Source organism: Schistocerca piceifrons, chromosome 5, assembly GCF_021461385.2.
Source record: "Schistocerca piceifrons isolate TAMUIC-IGC-003096 chromosome 5, iqSchPice1.1, whole genome shotgun sequence".
In the NCBI taxonomy this organism is placed as follows: Eukaryota; Metazoa; Arthropoda; class Insecta; order Orthoptera; family Acrididae; genus Schistocerca; species Schistocerca piceifrons.
The window spans coordinates 464,979,064-465,006,318 of NC_060142.1; the positions used below are offsets into that span (position 1 = coordinate 464,979,064).

Below are 27,255 nucleotides of genomic sequence, written 5' to 3' on the forward strand. Positions count from 1 at the left end.
GAAGTAGTTGTGTCTCATAAACAGTATTGATGTTACAGACATGTGTAACTACATTCATTAAAAAATAACAATGCATTCAAATAAATATTTGGCTATCGTTAGAAGATATACATCAGCTATTTAAATTAATTGTGAAATCAACCTCTTTTCTCTAAAGTTGCAGTTTTTCTAATAAATCACAGGGTTACATTTAGCTGATGCATGCATGGTACTGTGTTATAATGCAGTAAACAGATTCAGTTTTTAGATCTCTTTGTCTTTTGTTAATAAATACCTAGCATCGTTCAATATCTCTGAACGTCCTGTTTTAATGCATGATCTCTGGAATATGATAAACGAATGAATGAACAAGAATCTTAGTCTATCATGGACTACATGGGACCAGCCGTGTATGTAGGAGAACCTCTTGGAAGCTGTGACAGTAGAAGACAGCTATGTCAGACTGAAAGTTTGTACTGCATTATCAAAGTGCTAATATAGTAGTTAAGATACACTGAAGTGACAAAGAAACTGTTATGGGCATGCATATTCAAATACATAGATATGTAAAAAGAAAGAATACAGCGCTGTGGTCGGCAACAGCTATATCAGACAATAAGTGTCTGCTGCAGTTGTTAGATCAGTTACTGCTGCTATAATGGCAGGTTATCAACATTTAAGTGAGTTTGAGTGTGGTGTTATAGTCAGGGCACAAGCAATGGGACACATCTCTGAGGTAGCGATGAAGTGGAAATTTTCTTGTACGACCATTTCACGAGTGTAACATGAATGTCAGAAACCTGATAAAACATCAAATCTCCAACATCGCTGCAGCCGGAAAACAATCCTGTAAGAACGGGACCAATGACAACTGAAGAGAATCATTAATATGACAGAAGCGCAGCCCTTCTGCAAATTCCTGCAGATCTCAATGCTGGGCCATCAACAAGCATCAGCGGGCAAACCATTTAACGAAACATCATCAATATGGGCTTTTGGAGCCAAAGGCCCACTCGTGTACCCTTCATGACTGCATGACACATCTACATACATACTCCGCAGTCCACCATACAGTGTATGGCGGAGGGTACCTCGTACCACAACTAGCATTTTCTCTCTCTGTTCCATTCCCAAACAGATCGAGGGAAAAATGACTGCCTATATGCCTCTGTATGAGCCCTAATCTCTCTTATCTTATCTTTGTGGTCTTTCCACAGAATATAAGTCGGCGGCAGTAAAATTGTACTGCAGTCAGCCTCAAATGCTGGTTCTCTAAATTTCCTGAGTAGTGATTCACAAAAAGAATGCCTCCTTTCCTCTAGAGACTCCCATCAAAGTTCCTGAAGCCTTTCCATAGCATTCGTATGATGATCAAACCTACCAGTAACAAATCTAGCAGCCCGCCTCGGAATTGCTTCTATGTCCTCCCTCAATCCGACCTGATAGGGATCCCAAAAACTCGAGCAGTACTCAAGAATAGGTCATATTAGTGTTTTATAAGCGGTCTTCTTTACAAATGAACCACATCTTCCCAAAATTCTACCAATGAACTGAAGACGACTATCCACCTTCCCCACAACTGCCATTACATGCTTGTCCCACTTCATATCGCTCTGCAATGTTACGCCCAAATATTTAATCGACGTGACTGTGTCAAGCACTACACTACTAATGGAGTATTCAAACATTACGGGATTCTTTTTCCTATTCATCTGCATTAATTTACATTTATCTATATTTAGAGTTAGCAGCCATTCTTTACACTAATCACAAATCCTGTCCAAGTCATCTTGTATCCTCCTACAGTCACTCAACGACGACACCTTCCCATACACCACAGCATCATCAGAAAACAGCTGCACATTGCTATTCACCCTATCCAAAAGATCTTTTATGTAGATAGAAAACAACAGCGGACCTACCACACTTCCCTGGGGCACTCCAGATGATACCCTCACCTCCGATGAACACTCACCATCGAGGACAACGTACTGGGTTCTATTACTTAAGAAGTCTTTGAGCCAGTCACATATTTGGAAACCAATCCCATATGCTCGTACCTTAGTTAGGAGTCTGCAGTGAGGCACCGAGTCAAACGCTTTCTGGAAGTCAAGGAATATGGCATCCGTCTGATACCCTTCATCCATGGTTCGCAAGATATCATGTGAAAAAAGGGCGAGTTGCGTTTTGCAGGAGCAATGCTTTATAAAGCCGTGCTGATGCATGGACAGCAACTTCTCTGTCTCAAGGAAATTCATTATATTCGAACTGAGAATATGTTCAAGAATCCTGCAACAAACCGATGTTAAGAATATTGGTCTGTAATTTTGAGAATCCGTCCTTCTACCCTTCTTATATACAGGCGTCACCTACGCTTTTTTCCAGTCACTCGGGACTTTACGTTGGGCAAGAGATTCGCGATAAATGCAAGCTAGGTAAGGAGCCAAGGCAGTAGCGTACTCTCTGTAAAACCGAATTGTAATCCCATCAGGACCTGGCGATTTATTTATTTTCAAACCATTCAGCTGCTTCACACCCCAGGGATGTCTATCACTATGTCCTCCATACGGGAATCTGTACAAGACTCAAACAGAGATATGTTTGTACAGTCCTCCTGCGTGAAAGATTTCTCAAATGCTAAATTTAAAATTTCAGCTTTCGTTTTGCTGTCTTCCGTTGCCAGGCCAGACTGATTAGTGAGTGACAGGATGGAAGCCTTCAACCCGCTTACTGATTTTACGTAAGACCAGAATTTCCTTGGGTTTTCAGCAAGATCTTTTACTAAGGTATGATGGTGGTAGTGGTTGTAAGCTTCGCGCATCTCTCTTTTTACAGCAGCACGAATCTCTACTAACTTTTGCCTGTCCTCATTCTCCCGATCTTTCTTGTACCACGAGTGCAACTGTCTTTGCTTCCTGAGCATTCTCCATATTGCGCTGTTAAACCATGGTGGGTCTTTTCCGTCCGTAACCCACTTTTTCAGCACATACTTCTCCAACGCGTGATTTACAATGTGTTTAAAATTTGCCCTTAATTCTTCCACACTCATCGTACCGGAAGTAAATGAAGTCGATTCATTTACTAAGTGAGATGCTAACAACTGCTTATCTGCTCTTTCTAGTAAGAATACTCTCCTAGCTTTCTTGACCGACTTTTTAACTTTCGTAACCATAGTTGTAATGACAACATCATGATCACTAACCCCTCTCTCAACACTGACACCGTCGATGAGGTCTGGTTTGTTCGTGGCTACCAGATCTAAAATATTTCCATTAAGCGATGGCTGTCGATTTAGCTGCTCAAGACAGTTTTCGGTTAATGTGTTCAAAAGTAATTCACACGACAGCTTGTCTGTACCACCTGTAATGAATCCATAGACATCCCAGTCTATACTAGGTTGAAGTCGCCTCCGACTAATATAGCATGATCCGGGTACTCCTGCGATACAGAGTGTAGACTACTTTCGAATGATTCTAGGACTGTCACGGTGGAACCTGATGGCCGGTAATAACACGCAACAATTAACTTTATTTCTCCTAGCCCTGTTAAATGCGTCCAGATAACTTCACAATCACACTCTATTTGGACCTCAGAAGACACAATATTTTTGTCAACTGCAATGAAGACACCACCTCCTACGGTGTCTAATCTGTCTTTCTGATACATGTTCCAACCCTCACTAAATATTTCAGAACTTCCTATCTCAGGGTTCAGCCAGGTCTCAGTCCTGAGAATAATTTGCGTGCCACACGCTTTCTGGAGGGCAGGAAATTCAGGAACTTTATTCCGAACACTCTGAAAATTTACTGCTAATATCTTGATAGCTGAAGTGTCTTTACACTGAGCGTGTCCTGATTTCCCTGCCTGCACGTCGACTGGTGAGTGTTCATCAGGACACCTCGCACTACTGCCTAGCCTAAAAAAACCCAATGTGCACGCTGCACAAAGCTTTACGCATATCTGGGCCCATCAACACCGCCATTGGACTGTTGATGACTGGAAATATGTTGCCTGGTCTGATGAGTATCATTTCAAATTGTACGGGTATGGAGACGACCTCATGAATCCATGGACCTTGCACTTCAGCAGGGGACTGTTCAAGCTGGTGGAGGCTCTGTAATGGTGTGGAGCATGTGCAATTGGAGTGATATGGGAGCCCTGATATGCCTAGATATGACTCTGATAGGTTACACACACATAAGCATCCTGTCTGATCATCTGCATCCATTCAGTCTCTGTACATCCATCTTCTCAGAGATGGTTGCAGGACTCAGCTGTACAATACGGAATGTCAAATTAAACACCTTTCAGCCATCTAGTTTCCAAACTTATTTTATTTGGCTACCAGTTTCAGTGATTTACTATGCCATATTCAGGCCCCTGACCCGTGTATAGGAAGATATCATCTCGATTCTGATCAAAACAGGAACCAGCAATACTGCTATTAGTAGATTTCTGCTTGCTCTAGTGATACTTTTAAGTATCACTATAGTAAGACAGAATTGCTGGCCCGTTTTGATCAGAACCAAGGTGGAATCTTCCTACTCGTCAGTCAGGGGCCCGAAGATGGTGTAGCAAATCGCTGAAGCTGGTAGGCAAATAAAATAAGTTTGGAAACTACACGGCTGAAAGGTGTTTAATTTGACATCCTGTGTCCATTCATATCCATTGTGCATTTCGATAGACTTGGGCAATTCCAGCAGGAGAATGCCATATCCTACACTTTCAGAATTGTTACAGACTGGCTCCCGGAACACTCTTCTGAGATTAAACACTTCCGCTGGCCACTAATCTCCCAGACATGAATATTATTGAGCATATCTGGGATGCCTTTGAAAGTGCAGTTCAGAAGAGATCTCCACCCCCTTGCACTCAACAGATTTAGGTATGTGGATGACACCTTCGTGATCTGGCCACATGGGATGAACAGGCTCAATGAGTTTCTTGAACATCTTAACTCATGCCACCCTAATATCGAGTTCACCATGGAACTGGAGAAGAATGGCCAGCTGCCATTTCTGGATGTACTAGTCCAGAGGAAAGCAGATGGATCAATTGGCCACAGTGTGTACCGAAAACAAACACACACTGATTTATATCTGCAGGCCAGCAGCTGTCACCAACCTGCACAGAAGAATGGGGTTCTGAAGACTTTGGTCCACAGAGCACGTGCCCTGTCAGACCAAGAGAATCTACCTATAGAGATAGAACGTCTCAAAACAGTTTTCGCCAAGGATGGATACACGGACAGACAAATTGAGAGGGCACTCCAACCAGCCACTATACCACAGGTTCCTGAAGAAGACCAAGATGAAGCAAAGAAGGTGGCATATCTGCCCTATGCTGGCTCTATTTCTGCCAGAATCAGTAGGATCCTCTGTAAACACAATATCAAGTGTGTTTTCTGTCCATCCAACAAGATCGGGGGACTGCTGGGGAGTGTCAAAGACGACCTGGGGTTACGAAAACCAGGGATTTACAATATACCTTGTCAATGTAGCATGTCCTACATTGGCCAGGCGACAAGAACTGTGGAGATCAGGTGCAAAGAACATCAGAGGCACATTAGATTAAGACAGGTGACAAAGTCAGCCACTGCTGAACACTGTCTAGAACTAGATCATGCCATGAAGTATGAGGATACCAAGATTCTAGCACAAACACCCAGATTTTGGGACAGTGTTATAAGAGAATCGATAGAAATTAAAATGTCTGACGATCTTATGAACCGTGACACAGGATACCAGCTAAGCAGAGCCTGGGATCCAGCTCTGGAATTGTTAAAGGAGCAACGGGACCAGCTGCAACACTACACAAACAGAAGAACCAGAGACATGGAGATGGAAAACGAGCCCCTGACGGACTGCCAGGCACACCAGACTGAAGATGGAACACCCAGAAGTGGGACTGGTGGGCGCGGACCACAGAGGGAACATCCAGAGCCGCAGCGGACGAAAAACGGAGCGGCAACGCTCCAACAGGTCATGGTGAGCAGGCGCGGACCGCAGGGGGAACGCCTGGTACCCCAGACGACCATAGATGAAACCCCCAGGAGCGGGTTTGGTGGGCGCGGACCGCAGAGGGAACACCTCGAACCGTAGAACCGCAGCGGATGGAAATCAGAGCAGCAATGCTCCAGCAGGTCGCAGGGAATGGGCGCGGAGCACAGAGGAAGCGCCTGCAGCCGTTGGTGGAGGGGGAAGGCCATAGGCATAAATACTGGACCAGGTCCACTCGAGGAGCAGTCTCAGGTCGCACCTGATGAAGGTTACGAGCTACGTGACCAAAATATCGTGCAAGTACGACGCTGATATCCGGCAGCACACCCGACAACCCAAGATGTCAATATTCTTATAGTTTCCTTCTAATTTCTTTACAGTACCAGTAGGCAGAGGACCAAATTTAGTGGCAAGCTCCTGTATACATAAAAATACATGAGGTAACAGTCTCCCTGAAACAGTGCTGTGCTGTATAAGAGTGGGTAGTTTTGGAGAGATTGAGGTTTTTCACCAAAATGGTCGTTACACCCCAGCAATCCAGTAACCCATTATATGCTGGCATCCAGTCTAGTCAGTGTTAATTATGTAAGCAACGTTGGAATTTGACATTAAGTGTCTTCTTGTACACAATACTTATCTCTGCTTCCAACATTTCTCCAAAGCCATAACATCACATTCGCTGATGAATTTGATGATTTTTTGTCGTCTTACTAAATGTTTACATTTCAAGCTTTCTACCCAGGCACCAACAGCAATAAATTGGTGAGACTTTGGTCCACTATCACCACTTTGGTCCACTATCACCAACCAGAAACAAAAAGGTCAATCAAGGAACGGTGCCACAGCTCATTGCTAAAATAAACGCTCAACTGTCTGCTGGAAATGTAATGGTCATTCTCTTCAAGTGTAAGGGTGGTGTAGGAAGTTTAAAAGCAGTGTAACTTCTGTAGTGGATGACCCAACACCGGGGCAGGATCACCACGTAGTGACAGATGAGAACATTGTATTACTAGAGGACCTGGTAAAGGAGAACAAATGCATAACTCTTAATGAGATTGTCAAAAGTTTGAAGATAAGTACTGGTTCAGTGCAGAATATTGATCACAATGTACTGCACTTCAAAAAAGTGTCTGCAAGATGGGTGCCACATCAACTGACTGTCAAATCGAAAGGCATTGACGCCTGTGAAAAACTTTTGCCTCGTTTGCTTGTGGGCTCACTACCACCACCCAGAAACAAAAAGGTCAAGCAGAGAATGGTGCCACAGCTCACTGTCAAAACAAAAAAATAGTGCACAGTCTGCTGAAAAAATCATCCTAATTCTCTTCAGGGATGCAAATGGTGTAACTTTGGTGCGCTACAAAGGTAGGGGTTTGACACTAATCAGTACTTCTTATTCAGACATGCTGAAAAAACAGCTTCATCCTGCAATGAGGAGTAAACAGAGGGGTCTTCTTATTTCAGGAATATTGCTGTAGCATGACAACACCTGACTGCATATAGCCTGTAAGACAGTTTTGATTATTCAGAAAAGTAATATGAATGTTTGGTACATCGTCCTCATTCACCAGACCTTCCTCCCAGTGACTTTATCTGTTCGGTGCTGGCAAAGAAGCAATGGGAGGCAGGAGATGAAGAGGTGAAAACCCTGGTGCATGACTAAAAGAATTCTTTCATTGTGGTATCTACACACTTCGGAATTGGTGAAATACGGACATACTATGACACGTAGGTTTCTTGTTCACTGTTACAATTAAAAATATTATACCACTTTTAAGTTTTTCAATTGAATCACGCTCATATACTATCTTTTACAAAACTTTTGAGAAGGATGTTATACTGTAACGGATTACTTAGTATCTGTCCTACCACCTTTCTTAATAGGATGGTCTATCAATGGAGTACTTAGCCTGGAAAGATACTTCGTAAAATATATGCACGACTGAGTTAGTAGTTACCTCAGAACAACAACCTTTCAAAATTTTGCTTGAAATATAATCAATCCCATGAGAAGTTCACTTGTAAGAGTGATATCCCTGCAAGAAACTGGAGTGATCTGAAATTGACTGAATGCTTGTGGAACTGATTGCCATATATACTGGAATGCTTTCTTTGGCTGACAGATGATAGTGGTCTAAGCTAAGTCACATAAAGGCTTTGATTGAGCTAAGTAGTATAAGAGCAAGAACAGAGGTTTTTTCATTCAAAAATGCTATTTTATGTACAGTAATACAGGAGTAATTGTCATAGCTATCAGTCTAAATAGAGTTGCACTGATCATAATTTGATGTCAGCACTTTACACAAGAAACCAGAATGGGCTGCTTCTGTTCATTCCCCATCCTTGAAGGCTCTTCTTTGCGATGAGATTTGTAAGGACAGTGTGTGACTGAGAAAGAATGAGTTAATTCATAAGGAAGAGAGCATACACAATATTCTGTTGAGTGACACGTATAAATAGCCGCATTATATAATGCACATTGAATGCTTAGACATTATGCTGTAACAAGTTCAAGTTCAGAAAAGGTACAACATTCTAAAGTTGCTCATATATGCCTTTAATTACTTCACTGTTGTTGAAAACCATTATCTGCACTTGTGTTAATGACCTGGAACTGTGATTAGTGTCTGAAATTTTGAGTAAACCTAGTTTCTGAAATAATTATGGATAGTGACACACCATTTATCAATTAGAAGACAGATGCAAAGCAGACAAAATGTGTTGCACTGTTTAGCATGTATATAACTAACTAATGACTTCAATTCACACTATTTGTTTCCTTTTTCTATAATGTACATCTAAAAGTTAAAAGAATGAACATGGTGGATAATAGCATGGTCATAAAAAAAATACACATTAAGATATGCACATCAGAGGAGGTAAGCTGAGGAAGAGAATTGTTGTATGAGTCACAAATTTATAAACTATGTGAAGTTTTCACTATATCTCTCGCAAATTAGATGAGATTTTAGTTCTCATGGAACAGTGATTTCAGTACACACAGAGACATGCCACAAATGGTAAGAAAAGTGTAAGGTTGTAACATAATCAACAGGCTGCTTATTGCTCTTTCCCTTCCATCCACATCTAGTCCATCCAATACTTTCTTCCTCTCTATCTATTTCTGTTGCTCCCTCAATTCAGTCTGGTGGAGGACACATAATGTCATAATATTACTGACAATGAAATTTTAAAACTGTTAATGGATGACTAGAGTTTCCATATTAAAATTAATTAAATTCTGTTGCATCTCATCATAATCTTAAAAAGGAAAATGAGAGCACAGTATAACTCAAAACAGTACAGTTAAAAATGCTGGAGTGGTGTTATTGCAAGGCACTATTTTGAATCATATGACTGTTGTTGATGAGTTTACTTGTCATACTGCCTGCCAGCCACCAGTTTTCCCCTGAACACTGCTGACAGGTTAAGTCGCACCCATTTGCTGACCCCTGAGCGCTATATGAGTGCTGATGATGAGATAACTCACACAGTGGACCTCCCGCCCTATGCCTCAGTAGCTTTTCGCTTTTCTGGACGATAGCTTGTGTCCAATTCTTTGTCTGTTGTGAGACTAGGCTTTACAACACAGTTCACTGTTCAGTGGAATTTACTTCAGTGTTCTTTGGGTCCTGTATTTTACAAAGAAAATGGCAAAATGTCATGGGTGCATTGAGGAAGAAATCATGGAGAGTCTTATGAGGAGCGACAATGAGGATGAACTACTTGATCTTGAGGAAATTGATAGCTCTTCCACAGAATCATAAAACTGTAGTCATAAACTGTCCAAGTCAACAGGGGTGTCAATGTAGTCTCGTTTTTCAACAAGAGATGTTGGCTGATCTCAATCTGAAGAAAGTGATAGTGAAATGCCTATGAAGAAATCACGTCTTAAGAGATAAATTTGACTGGAAAGAAAATGATTTTCAGCCAGTTGATCACACACATTTGATGATACATTATCGGGACATGTGTAAAATAGAGAATGAGCCAAGAATTCTGTCAGTTTTCATGTTATTTTTTATGGGAGTCTCACCTAACTCTGCCACCTCAAATATCTCTGGAACAACAATAGATATTCACAAACGGTTTTCACAAGCATGAATGTACAGCAGGGACTTAGGAAACCAAATACTGTGCAAAATTTAAAAATGTAAACACATACGATTTTCAACATAAATTTGAGTATTTTTAAATGGACACGCCCTATTATTTCATATGCAATCAATAGCATAAAAAAATCACAAAAATAATGACGTTGGTTGCATCGCAATATGTCAATTACATCCCAAGAAATTATGAAGCTAAGTTGATGCTTGAAATAAATGGAGCGCACAGCTAACGCAAGTCCTGAGACTCAAGTGTGCACCTCACGCTGCCGGTAATTGTGACATGATTGATGTACTACATCAGTGGAGTGTTAATGTACGATGTGGTATTGTATGACAACACATCATTGGCCTGTATTTCACTGATGGCACTCCAAAAGGGCGATAGTTTAGCCCCTTTTTGAGCTGTACCTTACTTGAACTGGTCCACCTGTGTGTGTCAAATAATGCGGTATCAGAATGATGGATGTCTTGCGTATAATGTTTATTGTTGCAAAATGACAGCTAGAGGTACAATTAGTGGTAACACACTTGGTTTCACATTTCTAAACATCATACGTTCTGAAATATGTGGCTACCGCGACCGCGTCACAGTTTATGACGTAATGCATCGCATGCAGTACTGTGCTCAGAGCAGGGGTTGCCTGTATCCTGCCATAAACATACCAGTATCACCACAGCACACGGTACACCTTCAGTGTACAAGTGTCTCCTAATCTGGTCTGCTGAACTGCTCTCATACTGTAACATAATTCACATACGTTGCCACATTAAAACCTGTTTCCTCGTGGCTTGTTACAATTGCCTTCATCTAGTCGATATGCCAGCCTTCAGTAATGAAGAAAAACTAGATATTGTTTTAATTTATGACGAATGTTACAGAAATGCAACCACAGCTTTGACAATGTACGCTGAACGCTACCCAGATCGGCGGTGTCAATCAAGTTGAACCACTGGCAACATCTGCAAGACACTCACGGAAACAGGAAGCTGGGCTCCCACAAAATGTCGACGTACAATGCCAGCGACTGGCAATGGAAATGAAATTGCTGTTCTGGCTGCCATAGCACACAATCCTCAGGTGGGTGTACGAGAAATTGCACGAGGTGTAGGAATAAGCCACAGTAGTGCGTGCAGAATCTTGCATGGGCATCAGTTTCATCTGTTCCATATCTCACTGCACCAAGGACTGTATGGGAATGCTTTGAATCCTGAATTCATTCTGTCATTTTGCACTTTAGCAGTTGCAAGGTAATCCAGTATTCCTAAGCAATATGTTGTTTACGGATGAGGCTTCATTTACAAATAATGTGAATCTGCGGAACATGCACTACTGGTTCGTGCAGAACCCCCATTGGATTCGCCAAGTTGCTCATCAATGACAGTGGAGTGTCAATGTTTGGTGTGGTATCATTGCTAACTGTATTGTAGATCCCTATTTTTACCATGGAACATTGAATGGACAGCGAATGCATCATTTCTTCAACACACACAAGCGCTCCTCATGAAGGATCTACGATTGGAAACTCGTCTATCGATGTGGTTCTAACACGATGGGTGTTCCGCACACAATGCAAAAGTTGCCAGAGACGTTCCAAATAGGTGCATGGGGCAGGGAGGTACTGTGCAATGGCCAGCATGGCCCCCCCAGCTTGACGCCATTGGACTTCTTTCCGTGGGGTGCAGTGAGAGACAGAGTGTATCAAGAACCCTCAACGACAGTAGAGGATATGCAACATCGTATTACTGCAGCGTGTGCAGAAACATCTGAAGAAACTCTGCAATCTGTGCAACACTCTCTCGTTACCCATCTGTAAACGTGTATTGAAGCAAATGAAGGGCACTTTGAGCATATGTTGACATGACACACTTTCATTGGCCATGATGTGGGTGTATTTTTTTATGCTGGATGTAATGAACAACAATACAGTTTCTGTGTGTGACAGGGTACTAGTAAATGTGTTTAGCAAAGTGAATTCAAGTGTGTCATCTCTAATTGTAGCTCTAGTTGTCATTTTGCTAGAATAAACAAACATTTACAATTTAAAAAATGTAACTTTGCATTGGACGTGTTACTTGTTTATTTTTGTGGATTGTGCATACCTTCCCATTGTGAGAGCCCCTGACACAGTCAACGTAAGGTGCACACTTGAGTCTCAGGACGTGCGTTAGCTGTGCGTTTCATTTATTTCAAGCATCAACTTCACTTTGCAATTTCTTGGGATGTAACTGACATATTGCGATGCAACCAATGCCATTATTTGTGTGATTTTTCATGCTATTGATTGCATACAAAATAATAGGGGGTGTAAATTCAAAAATACACAGTTTTGTGTTGAAAATAGCGTTTGTTTACATTTTAAAATTTCGCACAGTATTTGGTTTCCTAAGCCCCTGCCATACGTTCATGTTGGTGAAAACCGTTTTTGAATATCTATTGTTGTTCCAGAGATATCTGAGGTGGCAGAGTTAAGTGAGACACCCTGTATAGCCGACAAAACAAATCGGTTTTATTTATTCACCAAGGAGAAACTCCAGAATCATTGCATTCTGGAACATCAGTGTGGAAAGATACTGGATATGAAGAAATGTATTGTTTCACAGCTGTTTGTCTCCTCATGTGTCGCGTGAAAAAACTGAAAATTAGCTAACCCTAAACCAGAGATGTTCTCCTAAATACTCCAATTTTTAGTGAACTGATGTCAAAAGACAGCTTTTTGTTCTTATGAGAATGTTACATTTCAGTAACAGCTCTGCCAATACTGGAGGAGACAGATTGTTAAAAATTAGGAATATTGTCGATAAAGTTCGTACATCTTTCCATTGTGCATTTAATCCACATCAGAAACTCTGCATTGATGAAAGTTTGTTATTATTCAAAGGATGCTTATCTTGCCGACAATTCATTCCATCAAAACAGAGTAGACTCAGAATAAAAACATTTGTGTTATGTGACTGTAAGACTGGCTATGTCTTAGATTTCATTATTTATACAGGGGCATCAACAGAGAATGAGTTCCACAATTTGGGGAAAAGTGGTAACATAGTGGCTACACTATAAAGCCCTGTTTAGAACGTGAACATGTCTTCTACCTCAATAATTGGTACTCAAGCCCAGATTTATTTTCCTGGCTTCACAATCATGGGACAAATGCAGGCAGTACTTTCTGTAAGAACAGGCAACTTGCCAAAATTGCAGAAAAAACTGAAACAAGGAGATATTCAATTTATGTGCACTACTACAATGCTTGCTATAAAGTGGTGACAAAAGGAAGTGTGGATGTTGCCCACTAGTAGCACCACAGAAAGGGTTGATACGCAAAAGAGAAATACTGGAGAGAAAATTAAGAAACCACAAAACATGGTAAACTATGACTCAAATATGGGAGCAGATGACGGTAATGATATGCTGCTTAGCTCTGTCAGATGTATATGAAAAACAATGAAGTGCTATAAGACGTTCTTTTTTCACATTCTTGATCTGTTTGTTTTAAACACTCATGTCCTACACAGGTCACTAACACATCATGAAATGTCGACAGCAGTGTTTAACCTGTCGCTGGTAAGGGAACTTACACAAATTTATGCATAAGAGTACTGAAAAGCTGACAGCGGAAGGCGTTCCGATAATAATCCTCTACGGTTTGTCGGAAGGCATTTGCTGGAAACAGAAAGTGCATCAAAAAATCATGTACGAATATAAAACATGCATGGTACCATTGTGTGTCGTACCTTGTTTTGAAAATTACCACACAAAAAACAAATTACTAGTCACAGTACAGAACAAATACAACAATGCTATCAGAAAAAAATCTTTGAAAATGAAAAAAAAAGTAAAAAAACAACATAAAATATATTTTTAACTTCACCAGTGCTGGTTCAAATCCCGATCAAAAAGAAGGATGGAAAATATCTTCACAAAGTGTAAAAGGAACTCCTAAATTTACAAAAAGAGAGATATTTCACAGCTTTCAAATGTTGGAATATCTGTTGAGTACTTATGTGCAATGATTAAAGTATGGCACAAGAAAAAAGTATTTGTGGCAGACAGTCAGTCATTTCCGGTGATTCCAAATTATAACAGCACTGATTACCATCTGCAATGGACAGCTGCATCTCTGTGCCTGGATGGAACACTTTACACAGTGTACCTATAACAGGTAAAGAATCTGACTCAGATGACGAACAACTCAGTTTGTTGTATTCTCAGAAATAAATAGTATGCCATGTGAAATTTCCAAACACATCACAAAATTAATTTAATGAAGTGAAGTATAATTGTTCCTGCCACTGTTCACAGTAAATTCTGATGTTGCAGTGTGATATAAATGAAGATCTGTATGCCGCTTTCTCCTATAAATGACACAATACGACATTTCGAACAACAAAAACAATGTAGTGTGATCTGTAGCTTATTTTATTCGTTCTTGAGTTAGTACAGTGAGGAATCCATAGAGAAATTCAGATGTTATAAATGGTTATGCAAGAAAGAACAATAAACTATTGAGGTAAATCTAATGAATCACGTCGCTTTCAGCATAAGCTACAAAAATCATGTAAAAAAACTACAAGCAAGATATAATTCTTAGTGATGGAAAACAGTTTTAACAATTTAGTTAGATTTCGCAGTAATTCATCTGAGAAAACTCTGTAGTGAGAACATTTATTCTGTATCAGCCTTGAGAGGGCACAGTGCTTCACCTGGAGTCCCTGTCACTCCAGAAATATTCAGCACAAGACGGGTGAGGCAGAGCAGGCCGCCCTGGCCCTAGCGGCAGCTCAAGGAACAGGCACTTAGAGCCAGGTAGCCGGATTACACTGTGGGCCACAGCGCCTCAGTGTGCCAAGAAGATAGTGCACCTCCAGCAGTCAAAGGGTAAATTTATTATTTTTCCATCAGCTATTGTTGTGATTTTTAGAGAACAGCTACCTACGTGACATGGTTACCATGTCCACTGATGGAAGAGTTGAAACCAAGCAATGTGGCACCATGCTTACAACACTGGACTTGCATTCAGGAGGACATGGTTAAAATTACTGGCCAACCAAAAAGATTTACGCTTTCCATGACTTCCATAAATAGCTCCAAACAAATGTTTGGATGGTTCCTTTGTAAAGGACATGCCCAACTTCCTTCCCCACCCCCAGCTTCAAACTACATCTCTAAATGACCTCATAGTCAATGGGATGTCAAAGTCTAAATCTTCCTTCCGTATGAGTTAAAACTACCATAATATACAATACCAATCACACATTTACAATACACCATACTCATGAATGGTGTGATACTGGAGGGAATAGAATGTGATGGATGTTCCCACATATCACAGCCACCTCATAAAGCTTGACATACTAGCATCAAATGTCAAAGTACACTACAACTTACAAGGCAGAAATAATTCTTAAAACCTATGAGAGCTTTGCTTCAGTAACTACAATCATAACACCTAACTTAGAAGCACTAACATTACTCAAAAGTTATTAAGGTTTTGATTTACAACTGAACTGACTAGAACTTATAAAGATCCAACATGCATGCAGCTCAGGAATACAGTCCTTACTCACACAATAATTCCTAGCTCTCTTCTTCAGTGCTGTGTAGTAGCTCTCAGAATAGTCTTCTGGGTAGGTATCACTCACAATGCAATTGTAAATATGTGAATAATAGACTTCACTAGCATCATCATTTTTTGCTGTTATATCAGCAGGCCGAGAATTACTGTTACTGCAGGAAGCATCTGTAGTCTCTCTCAGATTAGATTCCACATTATCACTAGCAGAGACTACATATTCCACTGTTTCTGAATTTGTGTCCTAGAACAGAAGTAATAGTATTAACTGTGATTTTCAAGTGAAATTACTTCCACCCATATGTCACCAACAATACAAACACGGGGGGGGGGGGGGGGGGGGGGGGGGGGAATAAAAAATTAAATAAAGGCTATCAGAAATGGTTGGTAGTTGATGGAAGTTTTCATTGTGTGAACACTTCTTTTTTCTTTCAAAGTAGCCACAATTAGCATTATAGGCTAGATGAACAGTGCAGCTTATAAGCATTTGGTCTTAACACTCTTTATTTGCTTCTTAATATTACATGCCCACTGCAAACACAGGGGTTGATGAAATGGGTAAGACGCTCTCGATGGACAGAAAACTTGAGATGAGTGATAAGAAGCCTGATGCCTGCCAAACAATCATCACTGTTCCATTCAATCTCTGTGATGATAACTTTTTTATTGCGTAGTAAGGTAAGACATCAGTTTTTGGAACATGGATGGACCCACGCAGTGTTGAAACATACAGGTACATGGAAATTGATGCTAGTGATAAAGAGGTCTTTGTTCAGCAAAAGACCAAGAAGCAGTAATTCTGTGGCACAGATGTTTCCTACTCTTTTTTTTTTTTTTTGGATTAAATTCTTCTGATTGTGTGACCAAATATTAAGTCATAAGACTACCAACATCTTGTCTAATATTGCATGCAGCCTCTGTAAGGCTCACCCTGATGCAGTAGGCAAGAAATCAGTAGTTTCATCACATAGAATGCTGTCACATAACCAGAAGAATTTTATTGAAGTTGCCTTTGACAATGAAAGTTTACTCTTTTATATTCTTATTCCTTTTTTGCTAATGGCACTTCCCAACAACTGATTCTCTTTTCCCACTATAGCAATAGATCATCATGGTATAAGAGTTTATCTGCCTGATGCACTTTGGCAAGAACAACATTTAGATAGCTGTAGAAACAGTTCTTACAATCCTCATCATCCTGTAAGATGGGGGCCAGGTGGGGCTGGGGGGTGCTAGAAATTCACTGCCTCTTTTCCTACCTCTCACTGGTCACATGAAAATATCATCCCACTGGCTTGGTGAAACTGATGCATTGTCAATCTTCCAGCAGTAGACGGCCACGACTAGCAGTGCCCCTTATCTAGACTTTAGCCAAATGAATGTCATAAATTTGTATACGGAGAAGGTAAGCAAAGTTTCATGAGCCATTAATAGACTGTATCAGGCGCAACGTGGTGTTCATTCATCATACTGGTCTTCGCTGCAAAATGAAGACTTCAGATGTGGCATTCTCTTCTGTGTAACTGTTGCAAAGTATGACATAACTTGTACTGCCCTCAATGAACTTTCCTTTATCTAGGAACCTGGTTTTAATCAGAGCAATACCCAACATTAATGTGTGCTAGCCAGTAATATTCTTACATTTTATGTTCCAAATTCATGCTAATTTAATTATTTCATTTTATGATTACTAACAGTGATGACCATGTGGGTGCAGATGTCCAACTGGACTTAAAATGTGGCATTTAACTGACATTTCTTAGGACCATCCAAGTGTGAGGTGGCCACCAGCATTCTGAACAGGGCTGCCTGGACACCAAACAAAATCTGAGTCACAGGAAGGACATTATCATACATCTTCCACCAGCATGCACTTTCAAACTAGAGACTTCCAGTTTCCCCTAAAATCAGTTTCCCTCATCTTTATCCATTATCCTTACCCACCACCAATGGACTGGACAAATACAGAAAGAGTAATTGATGAAAAAAAAGAAAGGAACATTAGCAAAAAATGCCACTGGCTTGATTCTGTTTAAGGCAGTTTTCAACTTGCCAAGAAATTACCAAGACATTTGATCAGTTGACCACAGCTTGTACACAAGCTGTCAGAGTTAAACACCTAATAATATAAAATGTAATAATATGAGAAGTAAGTGAGGTATTTATTTGCAGTATGGTAACTTATGACACTTTTTTACACACCTCAATACACACACCATTACTGGCACTACCACTGTATTCCACTTTTCTCCATGTTTTGCAACATTGCTGGCATAACATTTGTGTTACCTGCACATAAGTGATGGCACAGATTTGGTAGATCACAAACTGGCATCTGGTACACCTGATTCTTAACAAATCCCCACAGAAAAAAAATCAACTGGCTAACTGTCTGGGTTTCTAGGGGACCAAGCAACTTGATGGACTACCTCTCCCAATCCAGCGATCTGACAACTCTTGGTCCAACAAATCCCTCACAATGTTCACAAAATGGCATGGCGTGCCATCATGCTGAAAGATCACATCACAAGAGAAGTTGTGGCACAGCATACAGCTCCACCATGTCTACGTACGTTCTTGCATTAACTGCTGACTCCACGATGAAGAATGGACCTATAAGCCTGTCCTTCAACAATCCACACCATACACTTATTTTGGGAGAGTCATGTTTACACTCTACAACTGTATGGGGGGGGGGGGGGGGGTCAGTTCCCCATACAAGGCAACTGTGGGTGTTTACCATGCCAAAGTGTGAAATGTGGCCTCATCCAAGCTGCCATACTTGTACAAACAAATCACCAACCAATATCTCAATTATGTCTCAAGTAATTACATTTCATATTGTTATATGTTTAACCTGGGCATCCTGTACATTTATATCCATACGCTGTAAGCCATGAACAGTTGCATGCCAGAGGTTTCTACCCAGTGCCCCAAATATTGAAAATTCATTCCATCCCACACGCAGATGGACCATAGGAAGAAATGACTTCTTAAATGCCTCTGTGTGCACAGTTCGGATGGGAACAATAAATAAGGCGTTGTAGAAAATATATGACTGCACAAGAATTATAAATTTACAAAACTGTCATAGACTGGAGTGAACACACACCTGCCTGTCTTTCCCCACTCCTCTTTTTTTTCCCCCACATCCCTGCCCCACAACCTCCTAACACTTTACCTGTAGGCATTCTAGTCCCTGCACACTCCACCACACAGCATTCGTTTCTCTCCTCACCCGTACACTACTATCCCTTCCGCTCCCCCGCCCCCTCCAGATTGCTGCTTGCATCCCACACGATAGCTCCATTCCAGCCCGAGATGCTGCAGTTGGTGGTCATGTGTGCATGAGGTGTGCTTACTTCTGTGTATGAATTGTGTGTGTTTCTTTTTTGCTGATGAAAGCTGTGGTCGAAAGCTATATGTTAGTGTCTTTTAATTGTATCTGTCTGCAAATTAATGTGCCTTCTTTACAGTAAGTAGCAATCTGTCTTTTCCTACATTGATATTCTTAATTGGAATTTCCACTGTTTTACTTTTGAATATATTTCACATAAAATAATAAAAGCCATTCAGGATTTGAAAAAACAGATATCTGTACAAAGAAAAGTGCTTAGTGAAGTATAAATATTAACATGAGTATTTGGTAAAATTAAAAGTAAAATTTGAAAGACCAACCACTCAAAACCAAAATAATAGATGGGCTTGATTGGTTGATCACTCACTTACAATGGATCAGCCACTGTATCTCAAATTAAAATACCCTAGTTTGGGCACAAATCTATACAATGCATAAAATGATAAAAACTTCTCTCCACAAAACAAACATAATGGACATGTTATCAATGCCAACTGTTGCCCTCTTGCCAGAACACAAAACATAATTAGCTACAATGTGCCATATCAAAACTGGTGGGCCTCCTGCCTGATGAAGGTGACTGTGTGCTTTAGGGCAATGACTCTTTCCATTAGAACAATGAGAGCGACATTTGGCATGACCCTGAAGCTGTCATCATGCAGCACATCTTATTTCTCTACATCTCCAGACACTATCCTATTGAGCCTTGATGATTCTCCTATGCCATAAGGTAAAAGCATACCACTGTATCACTGAGAGTGTCTACATCAGTGCCTCTGGCTGCCAGATTAGCTTGTTCGCCATTATTGCTGCCTGGTACCCAGCAAACAATGTATTCTGTCCATGTCATTGTAATAAGAAATTGTGTTCCAGAAAATTTTGTTTGCTGGGTACTTCTGTTGAATACTCTGATGAGCTCTTAAGGAACCTGTGCTGATGAGAAACTGCTTATACCTTTCATGTGTAAATGAGTTGCCACCTTGACCAGGAATGAAGCACTGGCGGTCAAACCAAAGTTAGGACTAGTACACAAGGCAATCTTCAACGTAAGTTTACTTATATGACAACCTTTGCTTGCAAGAATTTGAAAAATTATGTTAAATATGGAACAGACCTGTGGCACATGATGAGAAAATTGTCGCAGCTGATCATGTGTTACAAAATCGTCAGGATTTAACTGCATAAGATCACTCAAAGTTTGCTGTAGATAGTCTGAGCAATGTACTTGAGCTGGTAACTGTCCCACACGTGTAGCCTCTCTACTAGAAATCTCATTTTCTGGAATAGCATCATAAACACTGGTTGTTTTTGAAGTGACATCATTTTCTGTGGAAAAAATTAACTCAATTTAAGTAAGCAGACATAAAAAAATCTCGGTATTAGTACCAATATACTGTATTTGCCAGTGCATAAGACACATTTTTCCTTAAAAAATAGTCTCAAAAACTGTATGCATCTTAGATGCTGGTAGCAAGTTAACATAGATACTACAAGCTCCATTTCTTAAAAATTTCTATTTTTCAGCTTGAAGCAATTCATTGTTAGCTTCCTTATGAATTTTGAGCATTCCTGCTGTACAGAGTTCAGTGGATGTACATGTCGCACTGTTGATGGTTTTTATATTGTTCGTTCAAGCTTCAGTTATTGTTGTGTTTAATGTGGAGATACACTTGTGTTATACCTACATTGTGGTCATATTTGCAGGCTATGGCTGAAAAATAGCATTGCTATACAACTGCATTTAGGGTGCAAGTGATTGCATATCCTAAGGAGCATGGAACCAGTTTGGCAGAGAGGCTGAAATACTGCCAAGAACTTAGCAGAATCAGAAACAAATTTTGAAGAAAGCACCTTGCAGTAAAAATAATCCAAGATATGTAACAGTTAAATGGCCAAAACTGGAAGCAGAACTTCATAATTGCATTTTACGACAAACAGGAACTTCAGTTTCTAAGAAACTGATCATTCATCAAGCAAAATCAGTATCTATTACCAAAGGAATCACTGACTTTACAGGATCAACATAATGGTGTTCAAGATTTATGAAGAGGTATTGGCTTTGTATGTAGACCAAGAGAAAAAATACCACAGAAGATACCAGTCAAATATAAAGAACAAATTGTTGAATTTCACTGATCTGTCATTAACACAAGGAAAAGAGAAAAGTTTTTACTTTCACAAACTGGAAACATGGATGAGATTTTGCTAACCTCTGATGTGCCTTCTAATATACCTGTGGAATCCAAGGACAAAAAGTGTTAATGTCAAAACTTCAGGGTATGAAAGGAGTCCCTTCAAAGCCATTTTATCCTGCTCAATTTGTATCAAGTGACAGTTCCTGAGGAACAATTGCCAAAAGAATTATTTGTCCAGGTACAAAATAAAGGGAAGGTGGATGGACGAAAAATGAGGTTGTGTACAAATAAAATTTGGTCTACGCAACACGGAGGCCTACTGAAGAAGCCTGTCCTGTTAGTATAGATCAGTTTCGTTCTCACAGAACAGAAGACATTAAAAACAGACTGAATGAATCGAAGACTTTTAGTTGTAATTCCAGGGGGGGGGGGGGGGGGGGACACGTTTACTTCAACTGTTAGATGTATGTATCTACAGAGCATTTAAGGGACTTACAAAGGATGAAGTGGAACAGATGGGTGCAATCTTCAGATTTAGAAACTACACTATCAGGTAGGAGGAAGAGACCTAATATTTCTCTAGTTTGGGAGAGGGTGAAAGCATCAGGGAACTATTTAAAAACTGAAACAGTGATTAAATTGTTTATAATTTAGGGAATCACTAATGCATTGGATGGTACAGAGGATATTGTATGAGGATTCAAAGTCTGACATGGCGGATTCAAGTATTTCTTCCTTCAGCCCTGAGGATGAATTTTGCAGATCTGAGGAGAAAAATTAAAAGGTAATCACTTTTCTCTACTTATATTGCCTAGATATTTGATGTACGTGCACATATGTGTTAAAATTGTTTTGCAGCAGATGTAATAAGTGAGAAATTTTATTCCTAAAAATAGTCTTAAAAAGTGAGCAGTATTTTATCCTGGTGTGTCTTATATGCTGGCAAACACAGTAAATGACAACAATGCACCTCATAGAAAATCTGAACACAATATTTACAGTAATTGGTTAAGTTCACCTAATTACACCAACATAAATACTACTACATTTTATTTTATTCTTCACACACACACACACACACACACACACACACACACACACACCACACACACACACACACACAAAAAGCACCCCCCCCCCCTCCTATTTGCGGTGATGTTCAGTTCAAGAATATACAAAAACAATGCTCCACAAAGGAATTGTTCAAATGGGACAGGAATTTGTAAATGTGATGTACATGTGTAATCAAATAAATGGTTACAATTTCAGAAAAAATGGATGATTTATTCAAGAGCTTTGCAAATTGAGCAAGTCAATGAGGCATTTGTCCATCTCTGGCCCTTATGCAAGCACTTATCTGGCTTGGCACTGATTGATGTAATTGCTGGATATCCTCCTGAGTGATATTGTGCCAAATTCTGTCCGAGTGATGTGTTAGATCATCAAAATCCCAAGATGGGTGAAGGTCCTGGCCACAATTCTCCAAACATTCTTCATTGGTCAAAGTAGTGTTTGGCAAGCACAAAGTCATGCGGTAGAAACTCTCCAACCAAAGGGGTCCTACTATGAAAAGAAATGGCACCTCGGGCCTTCATTCCTGGTAGTCAGGATGCATGCCAGGCGACGGACAGGTCAGTATCCCATTGTTGCCCAGAGCATCTCCAGACACGTCTTTGCTGGCCACCGGAGCTCATTTCAAAATGGGACTCATCAATGAAGACAGTTCTGTGCCATTTGATGATATTCCAGGCCAAAGATTGTCTGGAAATGTCATAGACAGCAGTGGTATTCCAATCTGACTGTTACCCATTTATTGGGTGGCTTCTGTTGTTAGGTATGGATACGACCATGAAAAATAACAGTGCTATGTCACAGTCAGAGATGGGAGAGGACATGTTGCCCATTATTAAATTCATCCAGTTACTTCGCATGATCGCTGAGATTGTGAAGTGCATTAGTTATCACGAGAACATGAGGTTGACATGTATGTGTGTGGTGGTGGTGGTGGTGGTGTGTATGTATGTGTGTGTGTGTGTGTGTGTGTGTGTGTGTGTGTGTGTGTGTGTGTGTGTGTGTGGGGTGGGGGGGTGGGGGGGGGGGGGGGGGGGTTAGTGTGGCCAACCTAGTTTGCAGTCTGGGAATTTATTTGTGGTAAGTAATACCTAGTTTGCAGTCCGGGAATTTATTTGTGGTAAGTAATTTTTTTTCTCTTTTGGGGTCTATTCTTCTCGAGTTGTGATGTTTTGTGTATTTACGGTGTATTGAATGTGTTTTAATTTATGTAGGGATGTTTGATTTTTGGATTTTTGAGGTGGTGTGGTTTTGCTTTTATTTTTCATAGTTGCAGGTGTTGGTTTTTTTAGCATCAATAGTTGCAGTTGATCTATATAAGCCAAGGGAAATAATCGATTCCAATTTTTGTAGTTTTAGTTGAAGGTGCATCAGATGTGGTTGACCTACATAGGTCAAGGGAAGTGTCGGATTCCCGTAGTGGAATGTTATAATTTTTTTCATCATTTTGTTTGTTTTGAGATCATGGTGTGTGACTTTTTTTTAGATTATTTATTTTTTGCTATTATATTTAGCTTGTCCCCACCCTTAGGTTTTAAACCCCCAGTCTCCCACAGTTGTCCTGTTAGTCTGATTGTATTTCTGGAGGGAGATGTTATTGTCTTATTTACATGCATTTTCATGTTTGTTGCATGGTACATAGTTACATCATAGGCACCATAATGGAGACACTTAGAATAGCCATTTCCACAATACTGATGACGTCATGGGTCAAAGCAGACGGGTGGAATCTGACACTTCTGTAATCCCAAAGATTGCATAGATGATAGCAAAGTACTATGAATAATTAATTTGGCATCAAAATCTAAGTATTGCTACTGAGCTCCCTTTGGATTTTTCAATAAATTTACCATATTCTTGGAGGTTTCATGAGAGGGCTGTAAGTGCAAATATGCTTGAGAACATTAATTACATGCCTCCTCAGAAAAATGGGATGACAACTTGATAGGTTGTCAGATAGCAGTAACTATACCTACACTGCCACGGATAAATAAAAAAATGGCAGTGAACTACTGGAACACCAAAGCATTTAAAGTAACTGGCTTACTTTCAAGAGGTACAATTTCTGTACTGTCAATAAATACAATTAAAAAAACTATTCCTAGGTTTCAGAACTGTAAGTTCTTTCTTCAGGGAGTAAAGAGGGGTAGGTTGGGGAAGGTTAAAAAGGAAGGGAAGGTCACTCAGACCCCAAAATGAGAGAAACCTACTTGTTGTGACGGTGACAGGAAACAAAGATGATGGAAGAGGCATCAGAGAAAGAAGGTGATAAAAAGACTGTAGTAGTAAGCATTGTGCCAGTTTCAGTTTAGATATGACACAAGGACAGAATGAGATACAATGAAAACACACACACAGAGAGAGAGATAGAGAGAGAGAGAGAGAGAGAGAGAGAGAGAGAGAGAGAGAGAGAGAGAGAGAAACTCCTCAAGGAAGGAACTAATAGTTCTGAAAGCTAGGAATAATGTTTTCACTTTTCAATGCATCTATTCGCACTACTGGAATTCTGTACCGTGAAAGTAAGCATTGTCTAGCCTTTCTGTCTCTCTAATTTTGTAGTTTTCTCAACTAGATCTTCCTCCTGAAACAATGAAGAGAATGTAACACATAAATTAAAATCAAGTTTCCTTTTGCACTTTCTGAGACTGGGCCTGATGCTGGATATCTATAGCTTGTTGTTGGAGATGTAGGGCTTGTAGTGTCTTGAAGAACATAATTAATCTTATTAACTAGTAATGAAATGAAAGAGCCAAACACAAATGTGTTGCAGAAAGATATTATCCATCCAATTTCACTTCTTCATGAACATTAGCATACCTCTGTTTCTCTGTCTTTAATCCATTTTCTCTGTGCTCCTGATATTATTTTTACAGTTATTACCTAGTGATCTCTTCCCCTACCCTGCTTAGTAAGTTTGTATCCCAAGCAATCACAGATCCCATTCTGCACTATCACACCACAGATGTACAAAAGTGTGCTTGCTATGGGTCAACGGAAGCCTCCAGTACCAGATGTCTTATTTGATTTGTGATGTAACAAGAAGATTTTGTCAATGAAATTCGCCTAGAAAATCTGCAGTCCCAGTTTCCCAATAATTTCAAATATTTTCGCTATAAGGAAACCAGTGCTGTTTTGTGTTTATTATTATTATTATTATTATTATATGTGTGATGTCACAGTTGTCATTTTGTATTTCCATGAATTGCTTATGCTCACCATTTTGATAACATTGTGAATCAAATGTGTTGCCAGTCTTAAACATTTCAGTATTTCCCTTTCCTACTGTTCTCATTGTTTTTGTAAAACATAATTCCCAACTAGAGGAACTATTAACACCGAACACCATTTCTCCCCATAGCTCACGATTCCTCTCTGGTGTAAGTAATGACCTATTACCTTCCATATTAAAATTTTATCTGTAGTAAGTTTTTTAAGTTGTTTTGGACATTTCACTAGAAAATACAAGAAAAAAGATACAGCACAGGCCCAAGTAAATTATTTTCTCATTATATATAACATTCTATGACGATACTTCTTGAAGGCTATAACACAAAATAGATCACGCCAGTGAGTTCAGTGGGAAATAAATATAAGAAATAAAAATAAAATGTTTATGAGATATCACAACAGATATCAGGTGAAGTGGGCTTGGGAACAGCACTTGCTGGAAGTATTACCTTTATGTGCATGTAATCTGCTTTCTACTGGTCTTGTAACTTTCCCAGGAGTAGCCATATTGTTTACGTGTCATTTTAACTGAAGTCTAGCTTCTCTGAACTACAGTTGTGGTAACTCTGAAAAAGACATCTGAAGTGGTTACTTGACTCTTAGTTATGGTCACATATAATAAAATTACAGGCATAAAATCTTCATGTTATAATAGCATACAAAAACTTTGAATACCTTTCACTGACTCTTTCTTTTACCATAAAACCACACTACTGGACTAAAAGGCTTTTGACACTTTACCACACAAGCAGCTTGTAGTGAAATTGTGTGTTTATGGAATATCGTCTCAGTTATGTGATTGGATTTGTGATTTCCTGTCAGAGAGGTTACAGTTCACAGTAATAGATGGAAAGTAATCAAGTAAAACAGAAGTGATTTCTGGCATTCCCCAATGTAGTGTTATAGGCTCTTTGCTGTTTCTTATGTATATAAACGATATGGGAGACAATCTGAGCAGCCGTCTTAGCTTGATTGCAGGTGACACAGTTGTTTATCGACTAATAAAGTCATTAGAAGATCAAAACAAATTGCAAAACTATTCAGAAAAGATATCTGAATGGTGCAAAAATTGGCAGTTGACATATGAGTGCTAAAAAATGGCTCTGAGCACTATGCAACTTAACTTCTGAGGTCATCAGTCACCTAGAACTTAGAACTAATTAAATCTAACTAGCCTAAGGACATCACACACATCCATACCCGAGGCAGGATTCGAACCTGCGACCATAGCGGTTGCTCAGTTCCAGACTGCAGCGCCTAGAAAAGCACGGCCACACCGGCCGGCTATGAGTGCTAAAACGAATTCTTTAAACTTCAGTTACAAAATACATCACTCTAATCTAAAAGCCATAAATTCAACTAAATACCTAGGTATTACAATTACGAACAACTTAAATGGAAGGAACACACAGAAAATGTTGGGGGGGAGGCTAACCAAAGACTGTGTTTTATTGGCAGGACACTTTGAAAATGTAACAGATCTACTAAGGAGACTGATTACACTATGCTTGTCCGTCTTCTTTTAGAATACTGCTGCGTAGTGTGGGATCCTTACCAGATAGGACTGATGGAGTACATCGAAAAAGTTCAAAGAAGGGCAGCACTTCTTTTTGTATTATCGTGAAATATGGGAGAGGGTGCCACTGAAATGATACAAAACTTCGGGTGAACAGTATTAAAACAAAGGCGTTTTTCATTGCGATGGTATCTTCTCACGAAATTCCAATCACCAACTTTCTCCTCCTAATGTGAAATTATTTTGGTGACACTGACCTACAGAGGGAGAAATGATCACCACGACAAAAT

At 39.9% G+C, this 27,255-nt stretch overlaps 1 protein-coding gene across 1 annotated transcript in view; it reads right to left on the reverse strand.

Moving 5' to 3' along the window:
• The window catches only part of LOC124798391, a 77,274-nt gene that overhangs the window by 47,314 nt on the left and 2,705 nt on the right, over window positions 1-27,255 (reverse strand). Inside the window, exons 2-4 of the mRNA XM_047261766.1 lie at window positions 25,899-26,015; window positions 20,130-20,341; window positions 15,653-15,901 (exon numbers count right to left, since the gene is read on the reverse strand). Coding sequence (XP_047117722.1) covers window positions 15,653-15,901; window positions 20,130-20,341; window positions 25,899-25,956 — 519 coding nt within the window. The 5' untranslated portion in view covers window positions 25,957-26,015. The remainder of the gene's footprint in view (window positions 1-15,652; window positions 15,902-20,129; window positions 20,342-25,898; window positions 26,016-27,255) is intronic.